General features: G+C 45.3%; 1 protein-coding gene across 3 annotated transcripts in view; it reads right to left on the bottom strand.

The window, feature by feature from the left end:
* Positions 1-19,549, bottom strand: part of TOX2 (TOX high mobility group box family member 2) — a 154,449-nt gene that overhangs the window by 47,999 nt on the left and 86,901 nt on the right. For all 3 annotated transcript variants that reach the window (XM_074888273.1, XM_074888275.1, XM_074888274.1), the window contains exon 3: positions 16,319-16,564. In XM_074888273.1, the coding sequence (XP_074744374.1) occupies positions 16,319-16,564 (246 nt within the window). The remainder of the gene's footprint in view (positions 1-16,318; positions 16,565-19,549) is intronic.

The raw sequence follows: 19,549 nt of genomic DNA, 5'->3' as shown, positions 1-19,549 counted from the left end.
CCACTCAAATTATTTGGAAATTCATATCAGGGAAGCTCTATCAGGTCACATTTCATCAATGCTCTGTGACAAGCCAGAGAAAAACTACTTTTAAAAGTCCCACTTGCTGGACCTTGTACTATTCCACATGAGAGTCCCTTCCACAACCAGCTTAATGTTACAGATCTTTCTGCAAATGAATATCCACTGGGCTAGCAGAGGAAATGTTTACAGACTGATGCTGCTCAGACACACATGCACACATTCCATAAATCAGCTGTGGTATTGCTCTTCCACTTGGCATTAATACAAAACCCTCATCAGGGCTTTATACTTGGTGCTGAACTTCAGCTTCCATCCCTTCAGGAACTGGATTTCTGCCTTGTAAAACAGCATGGCAGAGCCACAGGTGCAGAATTATAACAGAAGGACACTCAAAATCAGCCATACCCCGGGATCTTATTTGCCTTGCAAATTTCCTGACGCAGTTTGTACGGGTCCCCAGCACAACCAGGACTTCACCAGTTCAGTCTTTGCTTTTGTGGAAGGATTAAAAAACCTTTTTCTTTCTGTCTTGGCCTCTACTGTTTGGATTTAATTCTTAGGGCAACTCTTGCTTAGATGCTCTGTAGATGCTGTAGAGCATCTACTGGCCACCATGGCAGGGCTGAAGTTCTGCTGGCAACAAGCAGCCACTAAAGAAGCAATGACCCCCCCAGGAGGACAAAGCAGAGCAAGAAGTGCTTGGTCCTCTCAGCGAGCTGATGGGATGGAGGCAATAGGAGGACCCATAAATACAGATCTTTCTGTCCTTCAATCTGCAGTGCAGATGCATTAAAATTAAACTGCTTCTTCAGTTATAGCTGCCTGGTATCTAAGACACCTTAGTCAGAGCCCTGGAGTCACTTCTAGGGCCATGAAGACAATTCTGTCTCCAGCAAATATCTGCTCAATGCCCAGACCATCTCTGAGCTCCACAGAGTGGTTCATTTCTGGACATTTCTCATGGACCTCCAGACCTCATAACATCCCTCAGAGAGACCTGATTGTAACCTCAGCTCTGTCATGAAGAATGAACCGATATGTACATTTTTATGTGACAGTTGCAAGGGGAGCTAGGCTGTGCTACCCACAAGTCCTATCATGAAATATAAGCTTAAAAAGGAATGGATTACCTAGAAGAGAGAACTTAGCCAATACCACCAACTAAACCAAAACCAGCTGGCTGTGGAGGCTGAGTGGTAGCCTGCCTCGTCACGCTGGATGAGAAGGCAGGTACTTTCCACCTCATCACGCCTGCCAAGATGTAGGAATCAATGCAAAAACTCAACTTCGGTTGCTGATACCAGCTTTGGGTTTTGTGGGGGACAGCTGGGAAGGGAAGGTGTCTTAGCTATCCCATTTCCACCTCTTTTCCTCTCTTGCCAGAACTGGATGTTCTCAGTTCAGCTCAACATGAACATGAAAGATAACAGGACTCATCTTGAAAGGAAAGTGATTTTACTGCAGGTAAGCATGCCACCTCCTCCTTCAGATCAATGCTAACCAGATGGCCAACTGTCTGTAGACTGTTGCTAAAAACACAGGCTGAAATAATCAGAGAGTCTCTAGGACAGACACAGAAAACTGATATAGAACTGGAAACATGCCAGGAAAAAGCCCAACTAGTGAAAAACTTGGAGCTGTGTGCAGGATTGTCTCCAGTACTGGGCAGAAATCTTCTGCAATAAAGCAGGTGGATTGGCAATGGCAGATGGGTGTTTTGCACTAAGAAATGAAACCTGCGATGTGTTAAACAACTGGAGCTTGGCTCTTCCAGAGACCATTTCTGCACACGCAAACCAGGCGCACATGAGAAATGCACCTTCAAAGAGGTGGCTTGCAAAGGTTGGTCTATCCCAAGGGGTTGGCACTGGAACTGGAAAAGGGCAATGGGACAGACCTCCTCTTTGCATCAGAGAAAACGATGTTGATGAGATACATTGAAAATGTTTCAAGTAATAAGAAGTTATTAATGCTGTGAGGTTTAATTTGGGAACGTGCCCAAATCTCCATCCCTACCCTGTCAAGGTAAAGAGGATGCAGGCTTTGGATGCAGAGGGGAACTACAGAGATCTGGCTCGTGCTGCTGCGTAGCAAGGGCAGCAGAGTCAGTACTCATTCAGTCATTGCTTTTTAACAATGGTCTACGGCAAAATCAGTAGTTGTACAATTGTTACCAGAAGCCCAAAGCAGACATGGCCTGATTCCACCACACCTTCCCCTGAATGAGACATGATACGGGTGAGATGGGACCTGGTGCTTCCCAGCTTCGGATTAATTCCAGTTAGAAATCAGCTTTGGATTTATTACATGTAACAAACTACTTCCTCCTCTCCACCAACATGCATTTTAACATCTACTACAGCAACTCCCCGTGTTTTTGGTATACCCATAAAACATTTTAAAAATATTTTTGGTGTTTTCATTTTCACCCTCACTCTCAGTGACTCCCAAAATTTATCTTGGCTGTGTGGAAAAAAGTATTCCCTTCTATTGCTCTGAACTTCCAAATCTCAGTTCTCATGAAGTTTCCCTGTTAAGGGACATTCCTGATCTAGTTGTTCTTGCTTCTTTGTTCTATGCACTGTTATAATTTCAATTATTTTTATTTGCCTCCTTCTTAAATTTAGCATCTGTCATTGTAGAGGAGCTTTCCAGGTCCATGATAACTTCTGTTTCTATTCTTTGAGCCTCTTTTTTTCCCCCTTCTCCTTCTTGCCTGAGATGGGCTGACCAGCACAGTACACAATATACAAGTCTCTACCCACCCCCCCAGATTAATTTCTCATGTCTTCTAACACCTTATCCCTGTGCAGTGTTTTCTGGGAGAGCAGCCCATGTGCTTTCTGGCATTTAACTCAGAGCACTGCAAGCTTTACAAGTAGTGAATATTTTTCTCCTCAACATGCATTAATTCAACATTTACCAACACTGAACAAACTGCCTTAGCAATCTTGCAGTCCATTTCCCTCCTATGTTTAAATCTCTCTGAATTCCCTCTCCCCTGTCCCAAATATGTCCAATTTCTTTGTGTCACCCTCAAATTTTATTCCTCACTGCCTACATCCAGCATCATTAATAAAAAAACATAAACAACGTACCATTGAGGGCAGCAAGAAAACCTTGAGACACCCCCACAATTCATGATGTGCATGGGTCTTTAATCACTGCTTTTTCTAATGTTAGCCAAACAACATAATATAGAATGGGAGAGATTGGCAAAAAGTGCTTCTCCTCTACAGAAAATGTTCTGGGTCAGGACAGCCACTCCCTGATTGATCTCGCTCTTTGCTGTTCCCCTTTCTTGCTGCAACACGTCAAATTACCCCAAATTCATTCACCTCTGCCTCTGTCACAGCAAGGAAAAGGCATGTTCTTCCCAGCTTGACAGTCACCCCATGATCTCTGCTTGCTCTACTACCAATTTCTGCAGAAACCAGCCATGAGGGGTATTTGTCAGTGGGGGGAACCATGTCCAACGCAGCCCCGAGCGTCAAGGGCACGATGCCCATCGTGGGGCTGCCCATGCTGGCCACCTCGTGTCTGCCTCTGGACTCCAACTTCAAAGCAAACTCCAACACAAAGCAGCAGGCTTCAGATGAAGGAACATCAGTGCCTCTCTCCCGGGTGCTGTGTTGCTGGCGGCTGGAGGGGAAGGGAGCAGATCCTGCTCCCTCTAACAGCACCACGGTGTCTAACAGCAGGTTACAGGACATCTCGATCCATAATGAGAAATGCCCACTGCAAGAGAGATAAGTGAGAAGTATAATGCTGGCAATTTCTACGGATGTTGAAAAATTGCAGCAATACACTTCCCCCTCCCTCGCGCGGCTGTTTGGAGAGACCAAACAATTTCCATGGTGTAAACGGAAGGTTCCTAATGGGATTCTGCAGAGCTGGGAGACAAATATAACAGCCACACAGAGCATTAAGGAATGCTTTCCAGCCAGCAGAGCTGAAGTGAAACACTCGGACATATAACATTACCAACTGGCTCGCTGCCATGCATCAGATGCAGAAACATTTTTCTTTTTCTGTGACAAGCTGCATCTGTAGCAATCATTATAATTTCTCTTGACATTGCATCCCACACCTCTTCACAGAGGCAGGACTCAAGCAGCATTCTTCATTTAAATGGTAACTTTGATTTTTCTGGGCTATGGGGATGTAAAGTGCTTCAGCCTGTACCACTAAGGAAGAAAGGAGACTGCCAGGAGCTGTGTTTTTCAGGGTGTGCTTCACAGGTTCAACATTTTTGGTCTTCTGGGGGCCTGAATTTGGCAGCTGGACCTACCCAGATTCACACCCACCCCACCAGTAGAACGCAGGTGGTAGAGACTTGGGGTGTTTGTTGAAGAAACGGAAATCTGACTCAAGATTCATGTTTGTGTTCTCTCTTGCTCTCCACCATCATTCACACTAACAGCAAATCCCACTGAGTCCACAAGCAGGAGAAAACTCCTCTGAAAAGGCTAGGATTACCATTTATATTTACCAGCTGAGGAAATCTTACCTACCAATTAGAAACCGTTTCTCCTGTCACTCCGAGCCAGCCGAGTGGCTGATGTAGCTCTTTGATCTCATTGCATAACAAAGCCTGTTACAGCCTATTATTTTTATTGTAAGCACTTTCTGTTATTTGCCTCTAAAAACAGCTCCCATTTAAATAATAAAAAAAGACTTACTCAATGTGCGCACACCTACAGCAGTGAATAGTCATCATAACTTCTACAGCTGAAACAAAAGCCATGGAAATTTCCATCCTTTTGTGCTCTCCTGCCCCGGGCATGTGCTGGCAACTCTGCCTCCAAAACCAGCCACCGCAGGGCCATTTGGGTATGAAACTTCTGGAAAGGCAACCGAAAGAAAGCCATGTAACGCAGCATGTGTTGGAAACGAGCCTCGAAGTTGCACAGACCCTCCTTGTCAGCAAGGAAAATCCAGGGCAATGAGTAATTGCTGGAGCAGGTTAATGCAACCCGGTAACATGCAAAGAGGAGGCAAATGACAGCTAAGAGATAAATATGATTAATCTAAGGGATAAGGGCAATTAAAGATGGGCTGCAACATTGATCAAAATGTGCAAGATGGATGGCAAAGAGTTGCCAGACATGCTAGTTTGGTGGGATAATTGACAGCACACAGTTTTTCCTCTATCAGAGGTGCTGCTGGTTAAAACTGGCAAAAATATTCCATTTACAGCTGCCTGATGCACTTCAAAAAAGACTTTATGTTGCATTATGATGTGGGGTGTAAAGACATATGGGAGCATGAAGACTTGATGGTGTGGCAGAGGTTATGATGCAAATTAAAAACCTTCACTTGTCTTTTGGAGGCTCTTCTGCATGGCACAGACCCACAGCCACCACCTCTCCTCGTTATTCCCACAAAAATGAGCACGCATTGCAAAGAGGGGAGAGTCACATGGGACAGAAAGGACAAAAACCGAGGTAAATATATGGTGCAAGCACCCAGTGAGATGGAGGGAGCTCCATCTCTTTGGCAAAACCACCTTCCCTGCATTAGACAGTTACTGTCAGTCCAGACAGGTGGCAATGAAAGCTCAGCTTTGTTTTGCACTGCAACACCGACAGAATTGACAGGCAGTGAACAGGAATGCGATGCAGGAGAAGGCGCAGAGGCACGTGCCTTGGGGATTATTGCTGCCTGGAAATTACTCTGTTTTCCCGTGTGTGACCCAAACAAAAATAAGTCCTCAGATAACCCGCACCATTGACTCACATGCATAAAATAAGGCGCAAAGACAGCATTTTGGGAAGGGTAGAAGCAGATTCTGGTTGATCAGCCGCAAGAGGGTTGAGCGCGTTCAGTAAGAGGCAAAGGAAGAAGTAAGATACTGCAGCTCTCACATGAACTTTTTGTAGTGCTGATACATACATATAGTCCAGGCTGCCAGTGAAGCACAGGTTTTGGTTAGCAGCGAGTCCCTGGAAACACATCAGTGTTAACTTGACTTACTGTTCCCACGGGGTTGGGGTCTCTGAGGTCCTGTAACCACTGCACCAAAGATGACCAACCTTTAAGCAAAGACGGTCTGACATGGTTTATCTCATGCTGCAATCAAAGGCAAGACATTCTGCAATTCCCCAAATACGTCTGCATGGGCAAGGCTAATTTCAACACTTTCTGACCGATATCAGCCTGACCAATCTTTTTATCTTTTCTAATGCTAACCTTGGACATTGTTTCCTACATTTTTACAAACCGTGATAGGAAGGAAGAAGGTGGCAGAGCTGGTCTCACAAGTACGCCAGAACCCAAGCAGCTGGGGAAAGCCCATACAGGCAACACCCCCTAGCTCCTGGGTCCAAGGTGAAAAATCCTCCATGAGGAGAAGGGGAATTGGCCACGCTGAGGCATGATTTCTCCAAAGCCACATCCCAGACTCCAAAGAAACTCTCCTCCAAATCTCTAGTTCATTTTTCAAAGCATGTTCTCATTTGCAGGATTTTTTTGATGTGGGCAAAAAGCATTTTTAACCTCATGCAGAAAAACTGTTGAAGTGGGATTGTTTGCTAAGGGGAAAAAATGTCATCCCACAGAAGTACACAACCTAGATCGAAAGGGTTAAAACTAGGCTAAGTAACAGGTATCCATGTGCATGTCTGTATACTAGAGACAAACGCATTTTAAGATCAGAATCAGTTCTTAAAAAAGATCCATCCCATACCTTGAACATATTTACTCCGGTTATTTGATACTGCTCTGAAAACCTCCTTCATGCCATATTCATCGTATCTGCTACTGTAATTCACAGATTTTATTTTCCACTATATTTTTAATTTATATCATGTTTTATTTATACTACTGTCTTTTATGAAACCCCAAATTTCAAAACTGACATAAGCATTACACACATAAAGTAGACTTCTTATTATGAACATGGCATAGGAGACAAAAAATGACAGGAATAAATCTTCGGTTTTATGCTGGCGAGACGTTCTGCAAAGTAAGTGACATTTCTCAGCAATACAAATTGTACATTAAAAGATAATTTTCAGAACATGATACCAGCTATGGAGTGCAGCACCATTACGCAAAGTAATATCGAAGTCGTGCTTTAGCAAATGCTGTTTTTATGTTGTACTAGTTTAGCATCAAGATTGCATCAGGTCTTGTGAGTAGACTTTGGAGTGATTAAGTTTACTGTGCACAAAAGCCAGTTATTTGGCAAACTGTCAACACGGCGTAATTGATATTTTAATTACACTACTAATACATACATGCTGTTCACAATGAGCCTCCTCATTGGTGTTACACACACTGCGTATTTATAGCGCTGATTATCGTTTCTAAGAAGTTTGCTTAAACGGAAACTTAAATGCAATTGGTAATATTTTAAATTGCTATAAAAGCAAACCAAGTCATTTCACAAACGCTTAACGGCAGTTTGCAGCCCAGTGCAAACAAGAGGGACCGTCTCACTTGACATATGTCCTGGGGATAACGCGTGCACCCGCCCTGCGGTTATGGCATGGTTATTTTATGGCTGATAACACAACTCTTTAACTAGTGGGACTTCCCCGGAGCCACCAGCTTATCAGAAACATAGTGACCAACTCAAGGAGAGGAAAGGAAAGATTAGGAGAACAAATTTCTATGGAATAGTTAAAAGATGTAACACAACTGGATCGCCATGTGGCGCAGAGATGGTGCTTAACTGAAAGCAGCAGTTACACCACCTTGGGACGGGACCTGCTGTCCTTCTGGCCAGGTGGTGAGTAGGGGGAAATAAGGACCCAGTTTGCAGCACAAAACCAAAAGAGACACAGACGAGAGAGACACTTCTATAGCCAGACTTACACACACACGTTGGCTCCCACTGTGCAAGACCCTTCCAGTGCAGTACAATGTGGCCCCACAGGTAAGAGCACATTTTAATGCTTTCCTACACCCCCTTGTTATGGAACTGAAAGAAAAGGGTGGACACAAGCACGCAGCAGTGGCTGCAGCACGAAGAAGGATGGATGGGTAAGAAGAAATCTAGATCAGGACGCATGAAAATGAGAGTGCTGTGTTTTACAGGCAGCAGATCTCCTGTGCACCTCTGGCTATTACTTTTGCACCTGTATATTATTTTTCTGTCTTCCCTTTGTAGGCAGTAAGTTCTCCAAAGTAGGGGTATCTCCTCCCTGTAGGTTTTGCACTGTGTCAAGCACCTGTGGCTCTGCCCCAGGTATGTATAATATACATGACATTACAATTGTAACAGCACGTAACTGTCATAATAATAATAATAATAGTAGTAGTAGTAGTGATGCAATAATATAGAACAAAAGTAATTTATAGGTGGGTATCATGGAAAATCACCCACGGATGAGATCTCCTAGAGGACACAGTAATCCCATGGGACGCATCCTTTGAGAGATGCCAGGTGGAATTTGTACATCCAGGCAGGATCCCCCCAGGCAAGAATCTGGCACCCATTCCCAGGAAATACCAAGAACTTTCTGTGTTTTGCAGGTTTCAGAGCCCACATCCATACAGATATGCCAAAGGGAAACTGGGCCTGAGAGGTGCTGACCATCACCCAGACCCTTCAGCCATCCATAAAATTTGGAGGCTGCAATCAAGCCTCTTTTCTTGGAGGATCCGGGCTGTTAGGAAGAGACTGTCTGCACAGGGAAAACCCACTTTACAAAGCACCAAGGAGGAGATACACAAAGACATGAACAAAAGCAGTGTCCTCCTCCCCAGGTTGGGTACCTACCTGCCTTTTGGAAAATCACTTCTCAAAAACCTGTTGGCCATTTCCCTACGAGCGCAACATGCTCTCGCAGTGGCAACACCAGCTCTCCATCTCCTCTCCTCCTCCCTGGCCCTGCTCCATGCACAGCGCTGGCCAGACACAGGCAGGAGGCATGCTGAAGTAGAGGGACTTCACAGCACGAGACAAAAATAGGATTTTAAACCACTGGAAAAAGCAACTTGGCTTTTGCAAAGTAAATTAATTTGTTAAGTGCTGTTGCTCTGTTGGGGGCTGACCAGAGCCACAGGGGATGAACCAATGTGAAAGGGGAGCTGAGACTGCGTCTGCCTCTGGAGAAGCTACTCTGGGTGAAGGCTGGGGTGTCACCTTGCTGGGGGTCACCAGACGCCTGGCAGCTCCCCCTTGTGCCCAGCCAAGCTGTTGAGGAGCAGTTCTGCAGGGAGGCAGCTCTGAGTTTTCAGGAAAAAAGGCAGGTTCCCATGCAAGATCCCCACCCTAGCAGGTGAAGGTCACCCTCTCCCAGACCTGGCAGGCCAAGGCGACACCTTGCCTTCTTCCTTTCCCTTGTTTGGGGAGTAAATCTTGCATTATTGAGCAAAACCCACATCTGCTGGGAACAACAGAGTTCACTCGTGTGAGAAGTGTATCGTGACACCTTATTTTCTTATATCTCAGAAACAGGACACCCATGGGTGAACCCAAGGACCAACCACACAAGCATGCTGGTAGGAGCGTGGTCCCTCAGGTTCCCTCTTTCTCACGCACAGCCCAGTCCTCGTAAGCTCTTCCACTGTCTAAGCACTCACAGAGGTGGCACCTGAGGTGACTCCCATCACCCTGATGCTCTCCCATGCTATCCCAGCATCTGCATCAGCTATGTGAAAAGAGGGGCTGCTGCTCTGCAGGGAGCTCGTACTGGTGTTCAGGGTGACTGGGAAGCTCAGGGAGGACCTCTTCCACAGAAGAGGACCTGTATTCCCACAGGGACCCACACTTCTGCCTGCAGGCACCAGCTCTGCACCTCCATCTCCAGCGTCAGCAGTTGCTCCAGGAGCACAGGCAGGAGCATCAGCATTCCTGCTCTCCCCGAGCACAGAGAGCTCAGCCACGACTAAGGCTAAAACTTCAGAAAGTAACTATCCATACGCGCCCCTTCTTCTGAGAAAGCACGTTTTTAAATACATGCAAGAACAATTTACTCTTTGATTGGGAATCTCGTCTCCCAGGTTCCGACCTGGAGTGAAATTTTATGACCAAGCGATAAAGCTCGGGGGGAGGCGCGGAGGGAAGGGGGCTTTCAAATCAAAATGCCAACAGATACTTAATGCCAGAAGCATGTGTGGGTGTTGCTAAATTAAGCTCGCAAGTAGGTGGGGCAAATGCCTTAAACGAGTTTGTGAAGGTAAAATAACGTTCATTAAAAATAGAAAAACAACTGAAAAAATATCCTTTGTATTCAACTTCACACTCGTACATCATAATGTTCCAGTAAAAGCCCATTTTCCCTTGAGATAATAAAAGAATTGAATTTTTCCTTATCGGTCATCTATTTTTCTAGCTAAAGCTATTACTCCCTCTCTGCGGTTGCTAGGCAACAAGAAATATTAATAGCAGCTTTTATTAGCTTAGCTTTAGCAGTGGAGTACCAGAATGAGAAAATGGAAAACATAAATGTGTTACATAAATCTTTCAACCTTTCAGGGTTTGTGTTAGTCTCTGTTTTCATAATGATTTATTGAAGTGATGGTTCATTTATGAGAAAAAGGAGTGTGAAATAAGAAAACGGAACATTACCCTGAAGGACTGTTTGAAAATAAATAATTATAGGAGGTGAAGAAAAGCTGTTTAAAACCATTTTTCTGAGTTTTATAAAATTTAAAAAGACATATTTCTTTCATTTATTGCCTCTGAGAAAAACACTACCAGGGAATTGCAAACAGGGCTCTGTTTAATACAAAGAACCCTTCATGTATGGTTGTATTATTACTATTTTCCACCAAGGGCTCATGTTTGGGAGTTTAGTTTTTAAATATCAAACCATTAATAAGCAGAAAGCCAAATTAGTCAAAACTAAAGCACACAACACAACATTGGCAGTGCAAACTTAGCCAGGATTGGAACACGGGGGACTCTGCGAAGTTGTTGCTGCTGGTGACACACTGCCAGCCTGTGGTTTGACAGCGCTGGCTGAGCACTGCCCGACCGCTGCTCTTGTTTGTTTTGCTTATTTATTAAGGTCTTCTGATAAGCATGAACTTGCTCTAAAGGGCACTGCTGCACGTACGTTACATTTGGATATAGATTATTTTAATAACTTATTTTAACAGGCAAGTGATTCAAAACTATTGAAATATTTATGTATTGGAAGTATTTACCAACACCATAGAAGCTGCACTACCTACTGGGATGATGTATTTCCAATGACTTAGATAAAAGACGCTCATCTTACTCGACTTTTGTGTCAACATCTTATTGATTTCTTTCTTATATCCTCTATTGGAAAACTTTCAGTGCTCACCAGCTCTGTACAGCCACGTCCAAATCTGTTGCCTACCACCGAGCACCTTGACTGCCTTCCTAGGGCCGCGATTCCCACCGACTCTGGCTCAGGCTGTAAATAAGAAACGCTGCCGTGTTTGACGAGGAGCAGCGGTCTCGGGAAGGATGGGCGCTGGCAAGAGACCTGCGGAGCCAAGAGAGCTGGCCAGAGGGCTGGTCTTGCAACCTGCCTGCAGGACGTCCTTGCTCGAGGTCTTCTGGTGGGCACCAGAGAGGATGCTTCTCCTTAGAGCCCTTTGCCATCCCCACAGCCCAGGCACGCTCACCCCAGCTCTGGGAAGGGGCTACTTTTCCTTTCGCTTTCTCACGTGGGAGACAGGCAGGTGGGTTACTGCTGAGCTGTTTTACTGTTTTCCTCTCTGTTCCACAGCAAAGTCCCATAGTGTTGGGAACAGCTATTGCGGTTGCAAAGTCAACTGATTAACTCCAGGAATTTTAGGGTTTCACTCATCCTTGATCCTACAGTTCACTTCCATTTACCCGTTACTCTCTCCCCTCTACATAAACAAGTTCCACAGGTAACTGGAAAATTGACATTTTTACACCATGAATGTGCTTTTCACCACTGAAGATTTTTTATATTTTTCAAATAATCTGCTTCCACTCAACAAACTGAAATAAAGAACTTCCAGGCTGTGGCTGCAGCCTTTTTTCACTTGCACTGGCTTGCTGTGAGCAGAAAAAAGTTATCCCACTGGGCTCAAGGAAATGTTAGTGCCTTTAAAATAGTCACAAAGATGTCTCATTGTGAGAAGCACCAGAAGATGCAGACACGGGGATAGTTGACAGTCTCTCCAATCAAACTCTATATGCCTGCTACAAAGCCAATGTTTGCTCATAACAGCTGCCACATGTCCAAAATGATGCTTCCCCCAAGCAAAAATACATTGCTCTGGCCTATTTTCACCTGACCACAGCAGAGCAGGAAAGGAGCAGGGCAGCTGCAGCCCCACAAGATGTGCCAGGGGAAAGCAGGCTGATTTTTCAGCATGCCCCAGCATGGCAACGTTCTTTGACAGGGCTTGGAGGAGCACAAAGTTTCAGGGTTTCCGAGCGGTGGTGGGGGACTCTGGACAGTGCTGTACCCCCGACCAGGGGCTCCCAGCTCCCCCCATCCCAACACAGCACCCATGTACCAGGCACTGTCCATCCGATAAGCAGAGATACCCCCAGCCTGCTCAGCCGCTATCTAATATTTATGGAAATCTGTTTGCACTGCATTGGAGATTCTTGGGCTCTGACCTTGATCGCCCTTTGTTTCTGTCAAATATGTTCTGCCAAATCCCTTCTGAAATCTCATTTATTCACAGCAGCTCCTTAACCCAGCGGGCACCCCACCTTGCCAGCAATTGCCGACGACTCACGGTGTTTCTCTTCCCCCTCTCATGCTCTCCCCCACGGCCCCCAGATCCCAGTCCCAGTGTGGCCTCAGCCCTGCGAGGCTCCCTGCAGATCCCCGGCAGGCTCAGCAGTGGCTTGTCTATATGGTAACACTGTTGGGATGTTCACAGTGGGTAAAGTCATTCTCTTTCCAAGGAAAACATATTTTTTCATCTTTGATTATTTTTTCCTAAATATTTCCACTTCTCAATGACAATCACATCTCTCCTATTTTCTTTCCCTCCTGCCATTCTTCCTCTTTCCCTCTTCTTTTCCCATAGCAAAAGAGAGGACAGTAGAAAAAAAAAGTATGCTGCATTAAGGATTTTCTTTTTGTTTCTTGTCACCAACACAAAAAATAACATACCTTCCCCAAATGAGCCAGGCTGACTCCTCCCCAGCCTCCCTGCACCCCCTCCATGGGTACTCTTAATGTCGCATCTTCTGCATCTCTTTGCCTACTCTTGTGCCTCCATCCCTGCTTCTCTCCTCTCCAGCTCCCTACACCCCACCTTCAGTGTTTGAAAACTCCCTTAACTTCCAAAAACTGATGGAGAAAAAAAAAAAGGAAATAAAGTGACAGAAACAGCAGTGAAGAACCGTGTTGTGTAAATGTACAGCTAGTCCATGGGGCAGAGCGAAGTGTACAGTGGCCGGTGGCGTGGAGAGTGCTCTGGGTGATGATGCTGAGGGGATAAGGACACGCAGAGGTGATGGTGGCTTTGGTTCTCCCCCATCAGGGTACAGCTGCTTTGCTCGAATGAGGGGCTCCAGCTCCTGACACCCCATGTGTGGGCTGGAGCCAGAAGCAGCGTCTGGCATGCAGCAAATCCACCTTCACTCTCCTGCTCTCATCCTGCTATGGGAATTTTTGCGCTGATTTAAACTCACTCTGACTTGGTATTCACCTGCACTACAGAAGCAGCAGCCTCCTCCCTTGCAGAGACACCGGGAGGCTTAATTCAATCTAAAGATAATGTTGGGACATGCCAGGACAAGAGACACACCAAAGGGGACAGCAACATGCACCTGTATTTACTTTCTTCTGAGCTGTAGAGGAAAATACCTATTCCCATCGCTCACAGCTTGAGATTTTTTCATGAGGATGCCTTAAAAAAATCCCAAGGCTCGAGCTACTTTTTTCTGACCAATGTCTAAACATTTTACCTTGTATTGCTTGTCATTTGTCACTATATTCAAACCAAAAGACATGGCAGCCAAGGCAGGAAATAGCTGTGTATGCAAAAACCAGTACGAACTACAGCAAAGAGCAGCAGCAAGGAGAGAGGCTCCAGCTCCAGCATTTGCATGAGCGACGTCGGTCCGGGAACAAAGACAAAACCTCCACACGCCTCCTCACAGCACTCGGGCGAGGCTTGCTCCCAGACTGGCTCCCCATCACTACCCGTGCGGCAATAAATCCTCTCTTTTTGGAAGTGTTAGCAAACAAGCCCTTTTCTTGACCTGGAGGCTTCCTGCTGCAAACACCCACCCGCCGGTGGCTGACTTTGGGGCAGGGCTGTAGCACGTCAGGTGCCCTGCACCATCCTGCAGCCATGCCCAAAGCACGGCTGGCTTCACGGGGCCACCACCGCCTGGGCCACGGCTTGATGGGCACGTGGACAGGAGCTATTAACCACACGAGTTCAAAAATCCGCTCTGTCTGCGGGATTTTGTTGTGTTCTCATGTGCACGTGCTGCTCCCGTTATCGCTAGCAGGAGTTAGATGGGTGCTATGGAATGAACGCTGCCGTCGTGGGCTGCTGCTGGAGTAAGGGGAGACTCGATTCCGGCATCCAAAAAAAAGGGTGCTAGAAGGTGTGTTACCTTTTGGTGGGAGAAGTCTGATAGCATGAAAAAAAGGGTTTGATGGGAGGGTAAGGCAGGATTTAATTTTGACCTAAAATTGCAACACAGTTCATTCCCTGATCTACTCCCTTTGCTGCTGGGACCTCTGAAGATGTATTACAGCGCCAAGGGTTTCTGCTCAAAACTAAACAGTTTCAATTCACTATCGGCTGGAAAATTCAGGGTTCACTGGATTTTTTATTTTCGTGGTAAGGGGCAAACAAATCTTAATCTCTCTATTCTACGTTTACAGCCCACTAAGCCCCCTTCTTATCTTCTCTGGCTCAGTCCTGATTTATTGTCACGATGCTGCATTTGTAAAACAGTACCATAAAGTAAGAAAGAGAACATTTCCCAAGGACTACTCCAAAATAAATTATTTCAGACGTTCAGAAGCTGCTTAATAAATCCCACTATTCTTGTTTCTTTAGGTATTTTAGAAAGTGATTTATAAGTGCAATACTACCTCTCAAAAATGAGACAATCAACACAGGATAAAATTATCGTGTTATGAAAATAGGGGTCAGGCAAAGGGGCTGTGCTTTAAATTAAACCAGGGAAGAATATTTCATCTGAAATTGACTCTTTTTGTCTCAGAAATGAATGTTTTAATCACCTAAGAACCCAAAAGCTAACACAGAGGCCTAAGTAATATTTAATTCCATAGAAATATGCCTGTGTTCAATATTGATGGGCAGAACATGATATTTTTCTCAAACACACTAACAATGAAACTTGGAGACACATCAAGACTTCAGAAAGCCTTGGGATTTTCCTAGACTAAGAGATAATATCCCATTTAAATATTTAAATATCACTACCTTTCAGACCGTTATCTATTCAAGCAATCAACACCAAACGTTCTCCAGCTCGTGCAGTGGCAGACTCGCAGGCTTTGAGTAAATTTAACTCGGGTATTTATGTCATTCAACGGCACCCATGAAAATCAATGATCTTAGAGAGAAACAATGTAGAAAACTAACCACAGGGCTAAATCTGCTAAAGAGGAAAATATTATTAAACAGCAACAATATTAATTCAATACCACTGTCAAAATCAAGTCACAACCTTTCCTTGGTGCTGCTGATACAGAAGCGTCACAAAGTCTAATTAGCCCTGAAGTTTCTTCCCAGAGCTGCACTTTACTTCATTATCCCTGCCTTATTTATTCCTACAGAAGAGTCATTTGAAACTTCGCAAGGTATCCCCTTGCCATGGCGTGAGCCAAGAGGCAATTTGAGTTTGCAAATGCAAGGAGGGATCGTGTTCCCCTTGAAATCAATAGGACAGCTTTCCCTTCATGGAGCATCCGTGCTCCTCCTGCTGATGCTGCTGGGGCCTCCCTGGCAGCAGGACACAGGGGTAATGGGCTGGGGGCTTTTCCCAGCTGGAGAAAGGACGTAGGGGCTATGAACTAGGGGCTTTGGCTGGTCACATGGGGGATGGAGCACATGCACTTTGCTTGGTTCAGTGAGGATGTTACATACATGGAGGAAAATAACCTTCCCCTCTGCTCTTGAGTGGTTGATAAGGCTCAGGAAGAGACCAAACTGGAAACATCAAATTGCCACCACGAGCATGGCCGCACAGGTGACTGCAGGGTCTGTCACCACACCCTGACTTTGAGCAGCAGTGCAGCAAGGCTGGGCTGGGTCACCAGCTCTTCCCAACCCCCAGTGCAAACATCTCATCGTTAACATCCTTCTACACTGAATTGACTCATAACTCGAAATACAGAGCAGCTTTAAGGAAAGACAGTAAGAGGAGAAAGTCACTGACCGTGGGTAGCTGGCTGGAGAGAAGATGCCCGTCCTGACTCAACATGTTGGAGACCATGATGGCCGGCAGGTCCATGTTCTGGTAGGGGTATGCTGGTATCAGGCTGTTCGGAGGGAGGCTGTGGCACAGGGAGTGATATCCAGTTTCGTGGTCCACCAAGTGCAGGAGGGAAGGGTCGGGGAGATTAGGAGGTGTTATGGGAGGGATCTCATAGTCTTCATTATTCTCATTCTGACTGCTATACGTCTAAAACATGAAAAAGATATTTTGCAATGGGTCACTGCCTTGTTGCTTCAACAAAGAAAAGCGATTATTTGTGTAAGAAATACAAAAGCACATTCCAGTGAAAACAGATTTGTTTTAACAAAAAAGACATTTCTAGTCGTGGACACCAGCAGGTTGTAACTAGCTAGGAGCCAGTAGCGAGTGTGTCAGGGACACCACAGGTCCTCACACAGCTCAGGCCCACCTGAGGCACCCCGACTGCTCCCCTCTCCCTCTGCATCCCTCCAGCACATCTTGAGCTCACCAAAGCCTCAGCAGAAACCTCCACGCCCGGATTGCAGCCAGGCAAGCTATGCTCGCAGAGCCCATAGCCATGAAAGAGCACGGCCGTTTCCCAACCAGCTGCTGCTTTTTTAAGTCAAAGTCCCTCTCTGGGCACCCAGCTCAGCTCTTACAGTATCTAGTTTGTATTTTTAAGAGTTTTTATGAGAATGAGCTCCACAGAAATAAATAGTAGTTGGGAACAAAATTCCCATTGATTCCTCACAAACTCCAGCACAGAAGCTACAACCAGGAGGGAGATTTGGAAACACAGCCATCACTTTTTAAAAAATCCTTTAAAGATAGCCTGCATGACTCCACCACACATGGAGATTTGTCCTTCCTTACATCCTCATCCAAATTTAATTTGGACAAGTGTTCCCTCACCTCCCTACCAGTGCTCCCTCGAGGTGACCATGAACACGCAGAGATGTTGGTACTCCCTGTGCTTCCCATGTTTTCCAGTGCCTTGTTTACTTCTAAGCATTTGAATTTATATGGGGAAAGAATAATGTTATTGCATCTGTGCAATCATCTTTACTTCAGACAAAAACATATCTGCTTCATAATGTAAATGTGAATCTACCCAAAATTATTAATTATCAATGAGTATTATAATGAGTCTCTGGCAAAGGAGACTTATTCTAAATGTCTACTGTTTCACATATTATTATAGCATATGAAATTCTGATTAGCCATAGTATTATACACACGGATTTTAAGCTAAATTTCCCAGATCACCTAGTTTCATGGTTGGATTTTGACTTAATACTTGATTTAAGAGCAAAAACCCAGATGTGTGCAAAACCAGTTAAGCACTGTAGGCTTTATTAATCCATTGCCCCAGAGCTCACACTCGGATTCATACTCTTCATTACCCCAGACTGCAGGGAGAAAACCCTTAATAAAATAAAATAAAAGCCATATTTAACAGGCATACAGAAGTCAGTGGGAGGGGCAGTGGGGAGCAAGGAGGTATCTATGGAAGGGCTCCCAGTGGGAGCGCTCCAGCACTGCCTGGGAGAGACCCTGCGGGGTGTCAGAGCAGGGGGTCACTCCTGCCTCACCCCAAAACTGGGGCTGAGAGTGGTTCATCCTCTGCTAAGCTGAACCCCCACCTCTCACCTCCCTCGTCCCATTGCAAAAAGAAACTAAGAAAAGGGCAAGTACTGCACATCCCACCCGACCCTTCACATTTGCCCAAGATTCCCACTGGCTGGGGGGAAATATGAGTATGCAAGAAATCCAAGACGGAGCCTGGGCTGAGATAGCTCTGTACCAACAGTTATTGTTCGGGGGAAATTCAAGCCCAGCTATTTTTCCAGCCAGCTCCTGTCTAGCAGTGGTATTATGCAGGGAAGGCAGGGGGCTGAGAGGATGTACACAACGGCAGACAGATAGATCCCATTTAATACGTCTAGTAGTTAGGTTTCCGTTTGGGTGATGCTTTTCGAGGTACACCAATTCTTTCCCAGTTATTTAAGAGGATTTCACTCCATGCTTTACAGAAAAGGATTTAAATAAATCATTGCACAGCAAACTTGTTCCTCCAACTGGTTTATTTTGGTATCAGGTATATAAGCAAGAGGCTTTGCTGTACTTAACTAAATTATGTAAAACCCACTCAAAGTTTCCTAAAGCTCTCTTCAAAACTACAAGTTCCTTGTGTTGCTGCAGAGCAGCTCACCGAAGGGCTTTGAGGTGGTTTTGTAAGGAGCGAAAGCCCCCGTCGCCCTGCTCACCCCCCTGCGCATTTCTGCCTCTGTTCTATTCAGCCCAGGGAAAAAAAAAAAAAAAAAAAAAAAGACCTGTTTAAATCACAAAGCTTTCCGAATAGCTACAGTATTGTGCAGACATATCAAAATTACAATCAAAGCTGTACACAATCAAAATCAGATTAGACAATATCCAATCAACATAATCAGACTCGGTGCCTGCCAGCTTTTACACCCTATCTCTACGAACAATTTTCCAAAGCAAGCCACGTTTATTCTATATATGTTTTAAATAGATCGCTAGGAAGATAAGGAAGGGAGATGAGACAGATAGACACTTGGAAGGGTGGGAAAGGGGGGTGATTTATTGTCACACACAGTGCCTCTTGACACGTCCAAGGTGATGTCTCTGTCCCCACGAAGGGTGGTCTCACACCGCAAGCACAAAAGCCATCGTCTCAAACCCTTTGCCAGCAACACCCAACACTCCTTTCTACACCATGTGGGCTACGCTGCAGATTGTATTTTCCATTCTTATGTTAATTTGAATTAAATTAAACAGCCAATTATATGTTATAAGGATACATTACAAATTAGATTAGTGAGCTGGTCTGAACCCATTCATCCCACCAGGACTCCCAAACACGAACGCAGAGAAGCTCGCTCTGCTAAAAGGCTGCCCATTACGGTACACAAAAAAGGACGGAAGATCTAGGATTTTCCACTGTCAAACAGATGACAGTTGTTGTGATTACACATTATTCCCCTTCAAATTAAAACACTGAAATCAGCTGAAACAAGAAGCCTCTTCTTGCAAACCCTCTCTCGGCTCACACTGCAGGGCAGATGGGTGTTGCTTGGAGTGGCAAACCTCTGCTTCTGCCTGCAGTGGGATGGAGCAACAGGATCGAGCCAAGCACTCTCAGGGAGGGGACAGTGCCTCTTCTCTGACTCCCTCCTCGCCCTCAGA

This window comes from Strix uralensis, chromosome 18 (genome assembly GCF_047716275.1).
Source record: "Strix uralensis isolate ZFMK-TIS-50842 chromosome 18, bStrUra1, whole genome shotgun sequence".
Lineage (NCBI taxonomy): Eukaryota > Metazoa > Chordata > Aves > Strigiformes > Strigidae > Strix > Strix uralensis.
Note: the sequence above shows the minus strand (reverse complement) of the source record. Positions and strands in the feature narration are given on the sequence as shown.